The 15,080-nt window shown below is 34.6% G+C and overlaps 1 protein-coding gene across 3 annotated transcripts in view; it reads left to right on the forward strand.

Annotated features, from left to right (window-relative positions):
• LOC129727253 (TLD domain-containing protein 2) overlaps nt 1-15,080 on the forward strand; it is a 494,969-nt gene that overhangs the window by 88,084 nt on the left and 391,805 nt on the right. The window contains exons 2-5 of one of the 3 annotated variants that reach the window (XM_055684880.1): nt 211-708; nt 1,929-2,048; nt 2,172-2,457; nt 14,269-14,431. The exons of the other annotated variants lie outside the window; for them this stretch is intronic. Coding sequence (XP_055540855.1) covers nt 2,232-2,457; nt 14,269-14,431 — 389 coding nt within the window. The 5' untranslated portion in view covers nt 211-708; nt 1,929-2,048; nt 2,172-2,231. The remainder of the gene's footprint in view (nt 1-210; nt 709-1,928; nt 2,049-2,171; nt 2,458-14,268; nt 14,432-15,080) is intronic. 3 annotated transcript variants of the gene reach the window in all.

Below are 15,080 nucleotides of genomic sequence, written 5' to 3' on the forward strand. Positions count from 1 at the left end.
TGATTATTCTAGACTGTATTGAATTTTGACTTCACTTTTCAGCGTTTCGAGAAAAGAAAAAAAAAACAGTGGGGATCATACGAAAACCACGATTACATTGTAAATAAAAACAAAGTTTTTTTTTTGTTGGATTGCGGTTTTCGATGTTTGTTTGAATTTGGTACATTTTCAAAATTCGCTAAGCATATTCTCTCGCCTTTTTACTTTCAGGTCCGTGTTCAATTGGCTACTGACATTTTTTGTTCCATTTTTTAAATTGTGATGTTGAACTATATATCATGGAGTGACCTTTGACAGTTTTTTTAATGTCGTGCGCCAAACGGAAAGCACTGTTTTCTAAACTGCTAAAACTAATTTAAAGAAAAAAAAATCCCCTAAAATTAAATTGGTTCAACAAATGAATCAACCACACTGACACACATTCCGCACAGAACGAAACGCATTTCCACAATTAGTTTGGCAAAAGCACAAACACATCTCATCCCATCCTCGGAAAAGTGCACCCGTAGCTAGACCTAGCGTAGACTTTTTGGCGAAGAGCAACAGACATCCGACATTGCTCTGTGGCGACACGCAAAATCGCCCGATCGCCGAGCACAGGGTCATCACAATACACCGACATCGACACACCCCCACCCAACTCGGGGCATCATACACCACCAGCACAGCACAAACAGTCGAAGATAATCCGCCGGGAGCCAGTCCAATGTAGGTTCTCTCACATTTTCCGATTTTCCGCTTGCAATTCTGTTTTTCTGCTTTCTAACTAATTCCTTTTGCATTATTCAATAAAGTTTTACTCGCTTTTCGTTCGTCGTTGCTGGCAGCAACTAGAGTTTTGGGAACATAAAAAGCTATAGGTATTGCCATTGTTGCAATTTCTCTACACCGGGGAGCATCTGCCGTGGTATGCACTGAGAAAAATTTTCGAATTTTCTCCGACCGTTAGCTCACATCCAGAATCTTTCGACACTAACTTTCAATTTTCTCGCAGTGCATATCATAGGAAACTTCCGCTGTTTTTTTTTGTTTCCGTAGATTTCCATCTTTCCAAATGCTTTAATTACGCAATAAGATTTCGAGAAAGTCTGCCCTCCTCAAACTCCAACGACGCTAAGTTAGTTAGTCTATTTGTCGTACTTTTTCTTGCTTTCCACAAGTGACATTCAAGCTAGTTGCGCTTCTTTTTTGGGAAGGTAAGCAATTTCGCCTACGTTTATAGTTTATTTACTCAGCAGCATCGGACAAGATTGAATTTGGTGAATTGTTTGGATTTTCAATGAACTTTTTTTTCTTCAAGTGATTGAGGGATTTCACGATAGTCTATACCCAGCAACTTACCTTGCCTTCTCAGATTGCAATTAAACTGTGTGAATTTTATAATATTGATGGTTTAAGAAACTTTGTATACTCTAAATTATCCTTTTGTTAAAATTCAAACGATTTCCTACATTTCATTCTATGACAAAATACAAAAAATCCCTTAGCATATGAATAAATAAATTCGGAAAAAATTTTGTTGCTTGAATTAGCGCTGTCACCAAACTTGCAAATTGCAACTCGTTAGACGAAATTGCTTGAAAACACTCAATACGTGAATTGAAATTTCTTAGCGAATAATAGCGGGCTATATACGATTAAGCTAAATTACTTACTTTTTTGGCATCATGCTATTCTCCTTATCGCTTGATTGAATCATTCGCAAAAGTTGCAGCAATATTGTGCTCTATTATTCGGCCCCTGAAAAGAAGGATTTACGAATTCCCCTCTATACTTTATGATCCACCCACACTTTTCGGCCGGTCGCGGAGCAACATAAAAACTGTTTTGCTTTCCTGCATACTCATAAATTTTGCACGGCATCATCACGAAAACGAAAGTCTAAGCCGGAAGCTTTCGTGCGGCTTTAACTGCCGGTTTATTTTCAGGAAAGGAGCCGCAAACAAAACCCCATTAGTGCTTTTCTCCCTCGAATAAAAGCTTGCTTGCTCGAAACTCCCGGCTGCGGCTAAAGTAACTACGTGCAGCTTTCTAGCAGTAAAAGCTTGGTACGTTGCGCACAGCTTAGTGTAGCTTAGGCTGAACATTTTATCGCTTGTTTATTTTTTCTACTTCATATCCCTTCAAACCGCCTCCGCTCTCTCGCAACTGCTGCGCTACCAATAAACTAGTGAGTTGTTGAGATAATTTTGCTCCCTGCTGGCCGGCCAGTTTTTGCTATCGTAAGCGCAATGGCGACGCCATCCCGCGACTGTTCGCCAAAGCAACGCACTTTTGCCGGAAGCCTCAGCACGCATACTTCGACATCGTCGCTTTCGTCGGCTTCGCCGTCCCCGTACAGCAGTGGCCACAGTGGCAGCGGAAGTGGCCATCAGCATCATCATCATGCAGCGTCGGTCACGGGCACGGCACCGACCAGCGCCAATTCGCTTGAGTCGGCCTTTTCTTTTGCAGGTGGTAGGTTTTTCTTTCTAATTAGTTGTTGATTTGCAGCTGACAGTTCTGTTTGTGTTCGTACATAATTTAGGGTGTATATGTGATAATGGAATTTTATTTTAATTATGTTTTTGTTCGTTATAATCAGAAATGAGTTTTAATCAGGGAAATGCATAGAGTTTGTGTTGAAGTTTAAAACGAATTCAATGAAAGTATTTATCATAATTGAAAGAATAAAATTTCAGAGAATCAAAAAACTGAAATTGGAAATAAGACACTAAACTCGAAAATGAAAGAAGAAATCCATGTTTTCATACCTGGAATGAAAAATCACTCATTTATCTCACTCATTTTCGAACTAGTAGAAAATGTCAAATCTTGTTCCTACATCTGGAACCCAAATAAAATATTTGCAATACAATTTGGAAACCCGAAAACCGGTTCCTAGACTAAGCATTCTGAAGCTGAGTGTCGAATAAAATTAAAAATAGTACCTATGCGATAAGGAGTTTCACATTCGAAAGACAAAGTTTGTAATATCGAATACGAAATTAAAATATAATAAAAAATATCTTATTCCGTTCTTCATTCCAATCAATTGAATCCAATAATCCAAATCCAACATATAGCAATCGAAACCTTAAACAAGAGAAATTCATGATTTTTATTTTTGAATCCAAAAATTTTAAATTATCGATATTCAGGAATCAATCATTCAAAATATAGTATAATCGCATCATTATTCATCTCAACAGATAGGTGCACCTATATTCATCTTATTTCTCTCATTTGTCCAATTTACCGTCAAATTTCTACAAATTTTGAAAGTAAATGATTTTGTCAAGTGGTCGAAAGTTTAACGTTGAAAAAATGGTAAAATTTGACGATAAATTGATCCAAAAGGCGTGATGAGATGAATAAAGGTGGTGATATGAATATATATGTATTTATTTATTTCGTCAATCATATATGTAGACTGGTTACATTAATTTCTAAACTATACACAAACATAAAACAAATTAATGTTGTGTCCTCAGCCTCAAGGACTGGGAAGCCTGTTTCAGTTTATACCGGGAGCGATTACCCTACTATCTGAAATTCGAAGCTCTAAATATGACGGTTCATTATCAGAAAAACCGAAAACATCAGAAATATTAAAGCAACAGATCATTATTCGCGAAGTAGGAAAGTACAACATAAAATCAAAAACTCGTATGATAAAACAATCGTAAAATGGATATACAGTAATTCCATGCAAAAAAGTTGAAGATTTTTGGTTCATACGACCTCAAGGTTAACGTAGAATTACGGTAGCCTGTCTTATATCAATGTATTTCCTGCAATAGGTTAGAGAATAGACTCGATTTTAGTTAATAATTAGATGGTTTGAAGTGATAAATACTAGAAGGTAATAATTCCTTTCGTTTCTTTCCTTATTTTTTATACGATTGGTATACCTAAAGAAGAGCATTGTTCAATTGGATTGAAATCATTCAAAAATAACTCAAACAAAAGCGAAAAATATCCCTAGAGCTCAGACTGGAAAAAACTGGAGCCTTTTATTCGCTCCTCGAAATTTCGGTGCCTCCTCGGATGTGTGTCGAGTCTTCAGAGATTTCAATGGAGCTTTCCAGTATAAAAATGGAGAAACGACGAACCTGGCGAGCAACAACTCTGCGGTATTTTGACGCACTTCCGTGGCGTGACTTGAGGATAACTAAAGTCATAGGATCGATTAAGAAACTATAATCTATCATTTTCTTCAGTTTGAATTCTAGGTCAAAACCTGTGTCGACCAGTGTAATGTTGAAGGTTACTGGAACACAGTTCAGGATGACCAGCAGATTTCCAATTTCAAATATTCGGTTTTCCCAGTTAATATTTTGCGGTTCACTGGAAAACATCTCGATCACCAGCCAGAATTTTAGGTCGATTTTTGGCCTCTGTGCATCATTCATAATAAAGAAATATTCATATTAGGTGGTATCTGGTTATTATTGGCCGTTTCCCAGAAACCGGAAGTTACCAGCTTAAACTTCAAAATGCCACCTGAAGTTGATTCATGATTTGAATTAAACTGAGTGGTTCGGCCGTTTTATACTGTTATCCAGAAACCGGGTGTTAAAGAATTCAAATCGGCGTTCGTGTTTGATTTTCGGCCTCTGGATATGAATGTGGTTCAGAAAATGTCTATACGGGTCGGACTCGATTATCTGGAGACTCGCTTATCCTGGATTTGAGACTCGATTATCAGGAATTTTATTTTTTTGGTGTTCTTTTTCAATTTTTTATCCGAAAATTTACCTTTACCATCCCTTCTGGCATATTTGTTACCATTTATGTCACTGCCGGCATGTTTGGGACATAATCGAAATAAGTGAAAATAATCAATGTCCAATTTATTTTTTATGCTTCTCAAGAAATCACTTGTTTTTGCCTCAGAAATAATTTCTGGTTACGCCACTGCATCATGCAAGTAAAACCAAAAAAGTTAATATTTATTTTGTGTTCGCTAATCGCAAATTTTAATATTTTTTCTGTGATTCGATTATCCGGTAAACTCGATTATCCGGAATGAAAATTTGTTTTGATGTTCCGGATAATCGAGTCCGACCTGTATTGGATTGTTTGGCATTGGTTTTAACTCGGATTAGTCAAAATCTGCATTATACAAGGCTCTACAATTTTTTAAATTTTTTTCTATTCTGGTTTTATTCTATTTGTACTCTTATCTCAGAATGCTGTTAAACTAAGACATAATTCTTTGCCAAAAGTCCCATCCGGAACATTTTTCCCAGAGATCATGCTCAAAACAGCTGTAGTTAGTATTTATCGAAAAAATTTCCACCCGTATTTTTTTGTTAATCCTTTAAGGTGGCCAAAATGTTGACTTTTTTCAAAATTTTCAATTTTCAATAACTATGCATCATTTTCCCGAGTAGGTAGTAAGAAACAGAGAAGGTTCATGGGTGGCCTTCTGACAGTAGTTAACCGGAACAATCGCCATGACGGGCGAAAACATGCTTGTAGGCTTGTTTTTGTGTTCTCTCTTCGTTCGATTTATCAATTTTTCCTCAGTTTCGCGACAAAATTGTTGGAGTAGATTTAACGCTTCAGTTTTGTTCAGAAACTTTTGATGGGGCGCAGCTAGGGGACGCTCCATCGCCTCCAACAAATGCTCTGGGTAGTGGGCCGACGGCAGATCTAGCCGGTACACCGCGTTTTCGCCCTTATGGCATTTCTTGATGAACGACGCAACTTCCGGCAGACACTTCTTACTATAAATTTCCCCGTTTACGGCCAGTCCGGAGCGAAAGAAGAGCCGCTTTGGCTTTGAAATCCAGTAAAATACAAAGTGCCCCGCCAGTCGTTGCCTTCCATGTTCGCCAGTTAATTTTCATAGTTTCACCGGTCTTTAGCATCCTTTGGAGCTTCTTATCGCTCAGGGTCGTCGTGCTTTCTTTCGATGCTTTGATTGTCGTCCAATAGTGCCAAGATATTGGAGATGCCGAAAGGGGCGTATCCCCGACGTCCCCGATATCCATTTTTGACGTGGCGCGGTACCGTTCTTTGAACGCGCACACTTCTGAATAAAATAGTTTCACTGTTTTCGCTATCACGGTTAGAGTTCGACTTATTTTTTTTTCTGCTGACTCATGGGTTATTACGATTGGGTTGTTTTGTTAGTGCGTGTAAAGGTAAATCCAGGCAATTTTTGTGCATTTTTTAATGCAAACGTTAAGACTTTGTCAAGACTTTGTCAAGATTTGTCAACAAATCTCCATCCAAAATTCAAACTTAATCGGACTTCTGGTAAGGCTTCACTTACAGTACCATTCAAAAGGATTCAAACATTACATTTTTTAAGTTTTGTCCGATAATTCCGTGTGGGTAAGTACCAACAGGGATATTTTCCGAGTGGATACGACTACCCATACTACCCACATCAACCGCCGGCCATGCTATGCATGATACAGATCGTACGTCGTAATTTTGGAGGAATTCTCAGGGAGTTTTACACAACATATCAAATTATCAAACAAAGATAAATTTTTGTATCTTGGAGATAGAATTTTTTTAAATCTTTATGCCGTTTAATGAAATAACCATGCGTCTCCATTACAAGGTTACTGAAATGCTTGATGGAGTCGCAACTGATATGTTTAGTGACGTTGAAGATTTGAAAATTATTTTTGAGCCACCCTGTTTTAGGAGGTGTCACGCAAAAAGTCAAACAAAAAAGACTGGAGTAAAATTTTTCGATAGAGACCAACTATAGCGATTTCGAGCATGATCACAGTAAAAAAATCGGATAAGACTATTTTGTATGACATTGCTGTTTATGGATATGGAAAATACGGTAGCATAAACTCGAAAGTTGAGTAATTAAAAGAGCAGGAAAGTAAGACTTTAAAAACCCGGAATGTAGAACGGATGACCCAAAACAAAATACCTAGATAAAAGCCAATCAGACATTTAGAAAATCCCGAAAAAGCAGAAGTTTTAAGTTTTAAAGAAAACCACCACTGAAAATCCTAATAAAAATCAAGATTCTTTAGAAAGTAAACTAGAAAAGTAGATAGATAAAGAATTTTGTTTTTCTGAAAAGTAGAAAATATCTAAAGTATAAGAGAAAATTTTTAATAATAATGATCAGCAAAGTCGTGAAACACAAAATCGGAAAGGAAAAAAATAATCAGCAAATCCGAATCCACTCAACTGGAAACACAGAATCTGAATTGAAATGAAAAAGTTTATGGATTTTTGGCAGAAAATTAAGACAGTAAAAGAGTCACTACTAGAAAAATACATAACACCAAAGGAAAAACTAACAACAACATTAGAAAAATGTAACAAAGATGACCAGAAGAAACGCAAAATATCAGAAAAGTTAGATTTGCGAAGAAACGAAAAGTCTCGAAAGTGGTTAGAACAGAGTAGAAAAATGACGGAAAAAGAAAAGCCAGACAACTCGAAACGCAAGAAAAATCAAGATAAAAAATTAATGACAGATGCTCCGAGCAGTGAATGTTCTAAAAATTATTATCTACGTTCATATTTGAAAATGAATCTGAGTAGAGAGTATCTGAGTAGAGAAGCATTTAAAATCAAAAAAATAGGACATGGAAAATACGAAGAACAGAACCATTAAACACTTTATGCCTGTTAGCATACTTCTCGAAAACAGCAGAGAAGCGGTACAAAATAAAAACGAAAAATCAACAAAATAACAGAAGATCAGGAAACAAGAATGGTAAACTCAAAAAGCTAAACAAGTAAAAAATAGAAAGTACAATTTGTAAAGCAGTAAAAAATAAACAAACAAACTTAGAAGCACAAAAGCTTGAAATAAATTCTCGGAGCACTAAAAAAGTCTAATAACCACAAACGCATTATGTTTAAAATCGGAAAAAAAAAACAAGTAAAAGCCTAGAAGAGTCTAGAAAAAGCAACTTCAAACTAGATAAAATACCTATCTCAAGAAAAATCTATATCAATTTAAAATGCACAATAACTCTTTTAAATGTAGCTTAAAACTTCTGAATGCACTTAAAAAAGCTTGAAAGAATAAAAAAAATGAATTCCCAATCCAGCTGAAATTGTATGAGAAACGCGTTTCAATGCTAGGAAAATGCAACAATGGAAATATTAGCTTAAGACGCTTTAATTGAAGAGAAAAGTAAGCCAAAAATGGCCGAAAATGCTGCCAAGGTACAGAGAGAACAGAAAAAAATTCAAAAGCCGATTTTTTTTAATGGAGTTAAGAGTTTATTTTTGTATTTCGACATTCAAAAATAAAAATGCGTTGTGAAATTCTTGGAAAGCGGGTTACGAAATTCCAGATTTTCCAATGCCAAAACAGCAATCAACGTCATTAATCAATTAAATAGACAACGGCAAACATCAGTAAGAAACGAAATAATCCATAAACAAATTCGAACGGAAGAATGAGTAAAAAATGTTTACTAAAAATATGAGAAAAGGCCGTCCAGTTGTTGAAAAATTTTTATTCCTATGGTTCATTATTTATTATTTTTTATTATACATAAAAATATCAGTAGAAAAAGAAGAAGAATAATTTCAAATTCAGCTCAGACCCCCCTGGACCAGAAAAGCCACTAATGAAAAGACTTGGTGACCTGAAACTAGAAATATTATGGGAATTTGATTTCAAAGAAGAAAATTACTTTCAAAAGCAGTTAAGACCCAAATCAAAAATAATAAAATTATAAAATTTACATTGGAAGTCGATTGTCATTTCCAAAAAAATATCACACGCATAGGAAAAAAAAATGAAAAAGAATAAGGCTCCTACCACGGCTATAAAAGCATGAAAATAATAAATCCTTCCTTCTAGACGACAGAACGACCAGAAATGATACGAAAATGATCTAAATTCAGCCTGAAAACGCAAAGCAGCGAAAGACCACAACGGAAATAATTTCCAAATTGAAAAAATAACTGTTCGAATTTAAACGCCTTTAAAAGAAGGAAAACTGCCGAAAAAAATATTGTAAATCAGTATTTGCACCGAAAAAAACAAATTCAATATAAATCTTTATTAGGTTTAATTTTGAATGCCTAAAAATTCTTTTTAAATGTAGCTTTAAATCTCCTAAAGCATTTCGAAAAACTTGAATAAAATTTAAAAAAATCTAAATTCCGCTCTACATGGTTAAAGACACTTTAATTAGACAGAAAGGTTCAAAATAAAATATGTCAAGAAATTCCCATAAAGAGCTGAAAAATGCTTTTTGGGTAGAGGAGGATCAGAAGAATAAAAATTTATCTGGAAGTATTTATTTTTTCAAGTAATTTTAGACAAGTTTTTATTTTCTTCCTCTGAAAAGAAGGTTAAAGCGAACTAAGTATTCCGAACTAATTAGAAATGCTTGTGAACGCTCCTGGAACATAGGAAAAACAAAAACAAAAATAAAGATGAAGATGAATAAAAATTTTATAATAAACTGATTCTAAATTCAGCTTACATCTTAGTTCAAAGTGCCTCAAAGAGTTGAAAGTTGATAAAAATGATTTTAAATAAGCATAAAATACTTGAATGTACATCTGCTAACAAAAAAGGGATTATTTTAATTAACTGATTTAAATTTTCTTCAAGAAAAATGAATTAGTTAAAGTTGAAAGGTTCTCAACATGTGTTCAACATGTGTAAAGAATTAAAAAACAACGAAGAGCTCAAAAAAGTAATGATTGAAAATTCATCTCAAATGTAACGGGTGACAATTAAAACTTTGGTTTTTTTTCTGCAGCTCTCCAAAAAAATAGATAAAACGATTCATTTCTCATGAAGATACATTCATTATTACCGAAAAAAATAATGAACATTAGAAAAAGTTTCGTAAACGGCTTTTCGACTAAGCTTTTTTATAATTCCGGAACAAGAGCGTTGTACGGCGTTCAAGTCGCCTTTTCGAACGCATCTCTTGACTCTACCAATCAACTGTTTGCAGTTCATTGATCTCCAGTTATTTTTGCACTCAAAGAACTTAAAATCCCAAAGAAATCTTCAACTGGGCGACACTTAGGCAGATTCGAAACAAAAAACTGACATAGAGAGGAGAGAGAGAGAGCTTACATATACATACTCTCATTTCTCTCTGAGCGTGTTTGTTGTGGAGTAAAAGAGCCTTGAAAAATTTCGAAATTTTGCTGTCACCCTTTAAATCTTACGACTAGGAATGTCGAAATTGAAACAATCAACATAAAATAAAACCAAAATAACTACATGTTGAATAACTAGGCAAGCAGAAACGTTAAAAATTAGAACAAGCGAAAAAGAACAACAAATATTAGTAGAAACGCAAAAAGTGATCGTGGCGTGCTAGGAACGAGACGCAATAGAAGAGATATTGACTGCAGTGCAAAAATTAGCATAAACAATTACAAAACTTCCAGGCTCAAGAATACTAGAAAATTATGACTCACAGAAAATAGAAAATATGTACAGCGTAAGTGACGAAATTCTTGCTAAAGCTCAAATCGATGGACTATTCAATTCCTATTTCCTAACAAAAATAAAACAACAACAAAATTGAAAAAAATATAAAAGGAGATAAGAAAAATAAAAAAAATAAAAAAAACCAAATCTGAGAAACCAAAATCACAGGATTTCAAATACAAAAAAATTCAGCAAAGTTTATAGATTTTTCAGGGAAAATAATGACAGTTACTATTAAACGGGTAAACAGTACTGCAATTGGAGAAAATCAGACTGAAAGCAATTAAAAAATAAACTTCACATTGGAATATAAATTCGAAGAAACGTAAATATCAGAAAATTAAATTGGGAAATCTCGAAAGCGTAGAGAACAGAGTAGTGAAATGATGTATGAACCAGAAAACCTGAAACGCTTTAAGTTTAGAATTCATACTAAAAATCCAAAGCTCAAAATCAAATTTTTAAACCGATAATTTAGAAACGAGTTAAAAGTTCATAAGCTCGTAACAAAACGGGAAAATATTTTTGAAAATTGAATTTCGAAATTCGTATTCTGCAAGTTACAAATTTTATATCCACAAATTACGTAGCACCCCCAGTGGGACGGGGGATACTCTCTAGCGTTACGATTTGTTACATAGGGGAGGGGGGTGTGAGATCAGTGTTACTTAATTAAATTCTTTTTCATTTGCTTTCGTCAAGTGACATTTTTCCCCAATTTGATGGAAAATTTCACTCTAAAACAAACATTATTACCAAAAGTGCTTACTCAGCAGCCAGAGAAAGAAGAAAATCTCGAAATTTGGATCAAATTAAATGTGATTAAAGGAGGGAGGGGAGGGGAGGGTGTGGTGGTCAAAACACTGGCCCTTCGCGTTACATAATTTATGGATATTTTTTAAGATTCTTGAAAGGTAGAAAAAACATGATATTTGATGAAAATGCTACAAAAATAAAAGTAATAAAAATAAAAAAGGATAGCTAGAAGACTCGAAAGCGGAAGAAACCGAATAGCGAAGAGACGAAAAAAGACAGGCTAGAAAACCCGAAAAACGAGAAGGGAAAGGACAAAAAATCTAGTAAATACAGTCAAACCTGTTTTTGTGCGACTTTTTTTTGCGCAATTCATTTTGTGCGACTTTTTTATGCGATAATTTTTTTTTGTGCGACTGTTTTTGTGCGGTATATGAAAAAGGACCACTTCCGACAACATTTTCAGCCCTTTAGTTTTTCCGATTCATGGAATGAATTCCAACGCATTAAATAAATTTTGCGTCAAAAAATTACTATTTGAGCCAGTTTTACGTAGGAAAAGTCACGAATTGCTGGCCTACGAAGGAAAGCGGTTGAAAGAATTAGTATGTTTAAGAAGTTACGTTTATCTATCCGATGTTTCAAAATTATTCTTATAGGTATTCTAAATCAGAATCAACAACTTTTGAGTTATTTTTAACTGAGATTTTTTTTATGCGGTCCCTATCCACCGCATAAAAAAATTTTTTTTTTCAATAATGTTGTGAAAATATTGTTTTGAAGCTGCACATGAAGTTTCAAATGAGTTTTTTATGCGATTTATTTTGTCCGCTCCCTCGCACAAAAACAGGATTGACTGTAACAGAAATAACAGATTAATAAAAAAGTAGAAAAAAACGCAATGGACAATAAAACGAATTGAAGATGATTTGGACCAAGAGCTAGATAGTAATTTTCTAGACTACAAAGTTGCTACATATAAAGAGGTGCTGTGTTTCTGCGGTTAAAACCTAAGGTGACTGAAATTTTCGATAAAATTATATATCTATTATTCTTATCTTTGAAAACAGAATTAAAGATTGCTATGAAATGTTGTAGCCCTGGTAACTTTAAGAAATTTAGTACAAAAAGTTTTTTTTCTTCTCTATCTTTTAAAATAACCGAGTTAGAGTTATTTTACTGAATCAAAATTATAAAAGTATTTTCACTATAAATATTTATTCTAATTCGCACATCAAAACTGTCTTCGGACGACTTTCAAAGGTTATTAAGTTTATTTTGTAATGATGAAATCGTGAATATATCAATCTTATCCAGAGTTATTGACCCCATAGTGCCCAGTGCCGTCTCTAGATGGCCTTCAGTTAAACCTCTAAAAAGCTTCAATCAATACTTAAAAAATGTTTATAAAGTTTCATAGAGATTTTTTCGAAGTCCGTTTAAAAATAACTTGGGCACTAGAGGGTTGATGTTGTTCATCTGAAAGTATTTCCATTTGTTTGTTGTTCTTTCTGGGGCTCACATATAAAATATTTATTGGCGTTATTTTGAAGGGCACTTGGCTCTACAATATAGAAAAAAAATTATATTTTAGTAAATTCGGTTTGACAACATGATGATAATTAAAGATGCCATTAACTAGATCAGCGGTTCTCAACCATTTTGGCCGCGTATCCCTTGGCGATATTGTCCTAATAAATTGTACCCCTTGGCTTGGAATGTTTTCGCAAAGTGGGAGGGAGTAGTGGTGGATCTTGTTGTGGTAGTCTGGTTTAGGTTTCAAATTGAACTATGGTTTGTTTGATTGCTACAGTTATGTTGTAAAAGCAAGTTTGAGCAACAATTGAAGTATTATAAAGGAAGATTGCTTTGTCAACCATTATTGATTTTTCTTTCGCGTACCTCCTGAAGGTTTTCGCGTACCCCCAGAGGTACGCGTACCCCAGGTTGAACCTGAACTAGATGGAACTAGATGAAAAAACAATGAAAATTGATTTCCTGGTTCACAACTTTGGAACTTTTGAAAGTAATAAATATCGTGAAAAAGTAGGTTTTTAATATCACTTTTTCAGAACTGGTTACCTTAGAGACCAAACAAATATGGCTTTGATTATTTTTGATGAAGATCAATCTCTGAGTGACCAAGTCAGAAATCGGGCGACCGAATAAACAGCTATTTTAGATGATTATTTTTTGTTTTCGGAACGGAATAGCTTTGATAGTAAAAAGGCAGATAAGGAGTACCAAAAGAAAACAATGCACTTAAGCAGAGGAACACTAAAAAATGACTAAGGTAGACTAATCCTAAGCAAAGAAACAAGATATCAGAAAAAAACAGCAGGAAAATTTATTATTGCTTTAATTAAGAAGCAGTAAATATAGAAAATACAAAAAAATGGAAATTGTATTGAAAATCCAGGAAGTTTGAGAAAATAATGTGGAAAGAAGAACAACTTGTAAAAAAAGGACAACTAACAGACAGAACTGAAAGTTGAATGAATTGTTACGAAATTAAATATTTCAAGTTTTTGCATTTTCGGCTAATTATTGTAATTATATTTTTAATTTTAATTAGCTATTATAGGCTTTTAATTACTTTGTTGTCAAAAAAACTATTTTTATTGCTTTTCTAGCTAAATTTTTCGTGACTCGTTCTTATTACCATTTACTTGTCTAATTTCACAGCGAGAAAATTTTCGATTTCTACTACTCTATCAGATTTTATTGAATTTTAAATTGTTGTAGAGTTTGGAGATTTCATTTTTCGCATATGATATTTTGCTTTGGTTTTTGTAAATAAAATACGCAACACAACAATTATCAGCTTCATTCGAATGGTATCATTTACAACTGAGTACTCAATTCACCCCTAATAACAAACGAAAAAAAAAAGAAACATCAATTGCCCCTTAACCTCTGATTGTTCGAAAAAAAACCGCATTTGTGATGAAACGCAATGTTCTTTGTTTGTTCATTCCATCTGCCGACGCCAACTCTCCTATACTACGACCTAAAACAACACACTAAACAAAAACGGATAAACAATAAATTAATATTCAACCAACATTAATACCATCGTTGCCGCGTGTGTTTGTGTGTTACGCGAGCGACTTCGACAGTGAGCGGCAGTCCGACCAAGCTATCGCTGTTCAGTACAAGCCCGAGAATGTCATCGACCACCGGCGGCAGCCCACCGACGCTTCCCACCGGGCCCGGCCCGAGCCGCCAACGTTCGTTGCGTGATAGGTTGCGCGAGGGCATTACCGGAAGTCTAACCTGGCAGTAAGTTTTGTTTTCGTTCATTTTTTTGTGTGCAAATCTAGTCTTTTGATTACGTTTTTGTTTTCGTCCATCCTCTAGCCTGGTTTGTGGTTGTTTTTTTGTTATAGGTTTGCAAATATGGCGGGAACATCCATAACCCTGTTATTGAATGATAGGATCGGTTAGACTAGACGAATTTGTTTGTGTAGCACCGTTTTACTAGAAGTTATAAAATTTTGCCTAGACTAAACAGCCACACCACAATTTTAGCGAAAACTTCTTGATGTTTAAAATTTAATTTACGCACATTATTTTAAAACTTTATTTCCTCTCGTTCATTTGCAATGGTTAATCTTAGACTAGACTTCCGATTTCCCTCCTAGATCTGTTCGTGGTGATGTTCCTAGTGATAAGTCGTAGTGGCACCTCTAGCACCAACGTTCTTGTACAGTTCACTGTGAAGGCAATATAAGCACAATACCATTTATAAGCATTTATAAGCACAATAATTTATAAGCACAGACCATTTATAAGCACAATAATAATCATAAACAGGCGTACAGCGATAACGATTCCGCTGTCAGTAAAATAAAATAAACTGGTTCAAATAGCAACCTCTTTTTTATAATAAAGTCGAAAAATTAACGACTTTTGCATTGAAATTCCTTTT

Source organism: Wyeomyia smithii, chromosome 3 (genome assembly GCF_029784165.1).
Source record: "Wyeomyia smithii strain HCP4-BCI-WySm-NY-G18 chromosome 3, ASM2978416v1, whole genome shotgun sequence".
NCBI lineage: Eukaryota > Metazoa > Arthropoda > Insecta > Diptera > Culicidae > Wyeomyia > Wyeomyia smithii.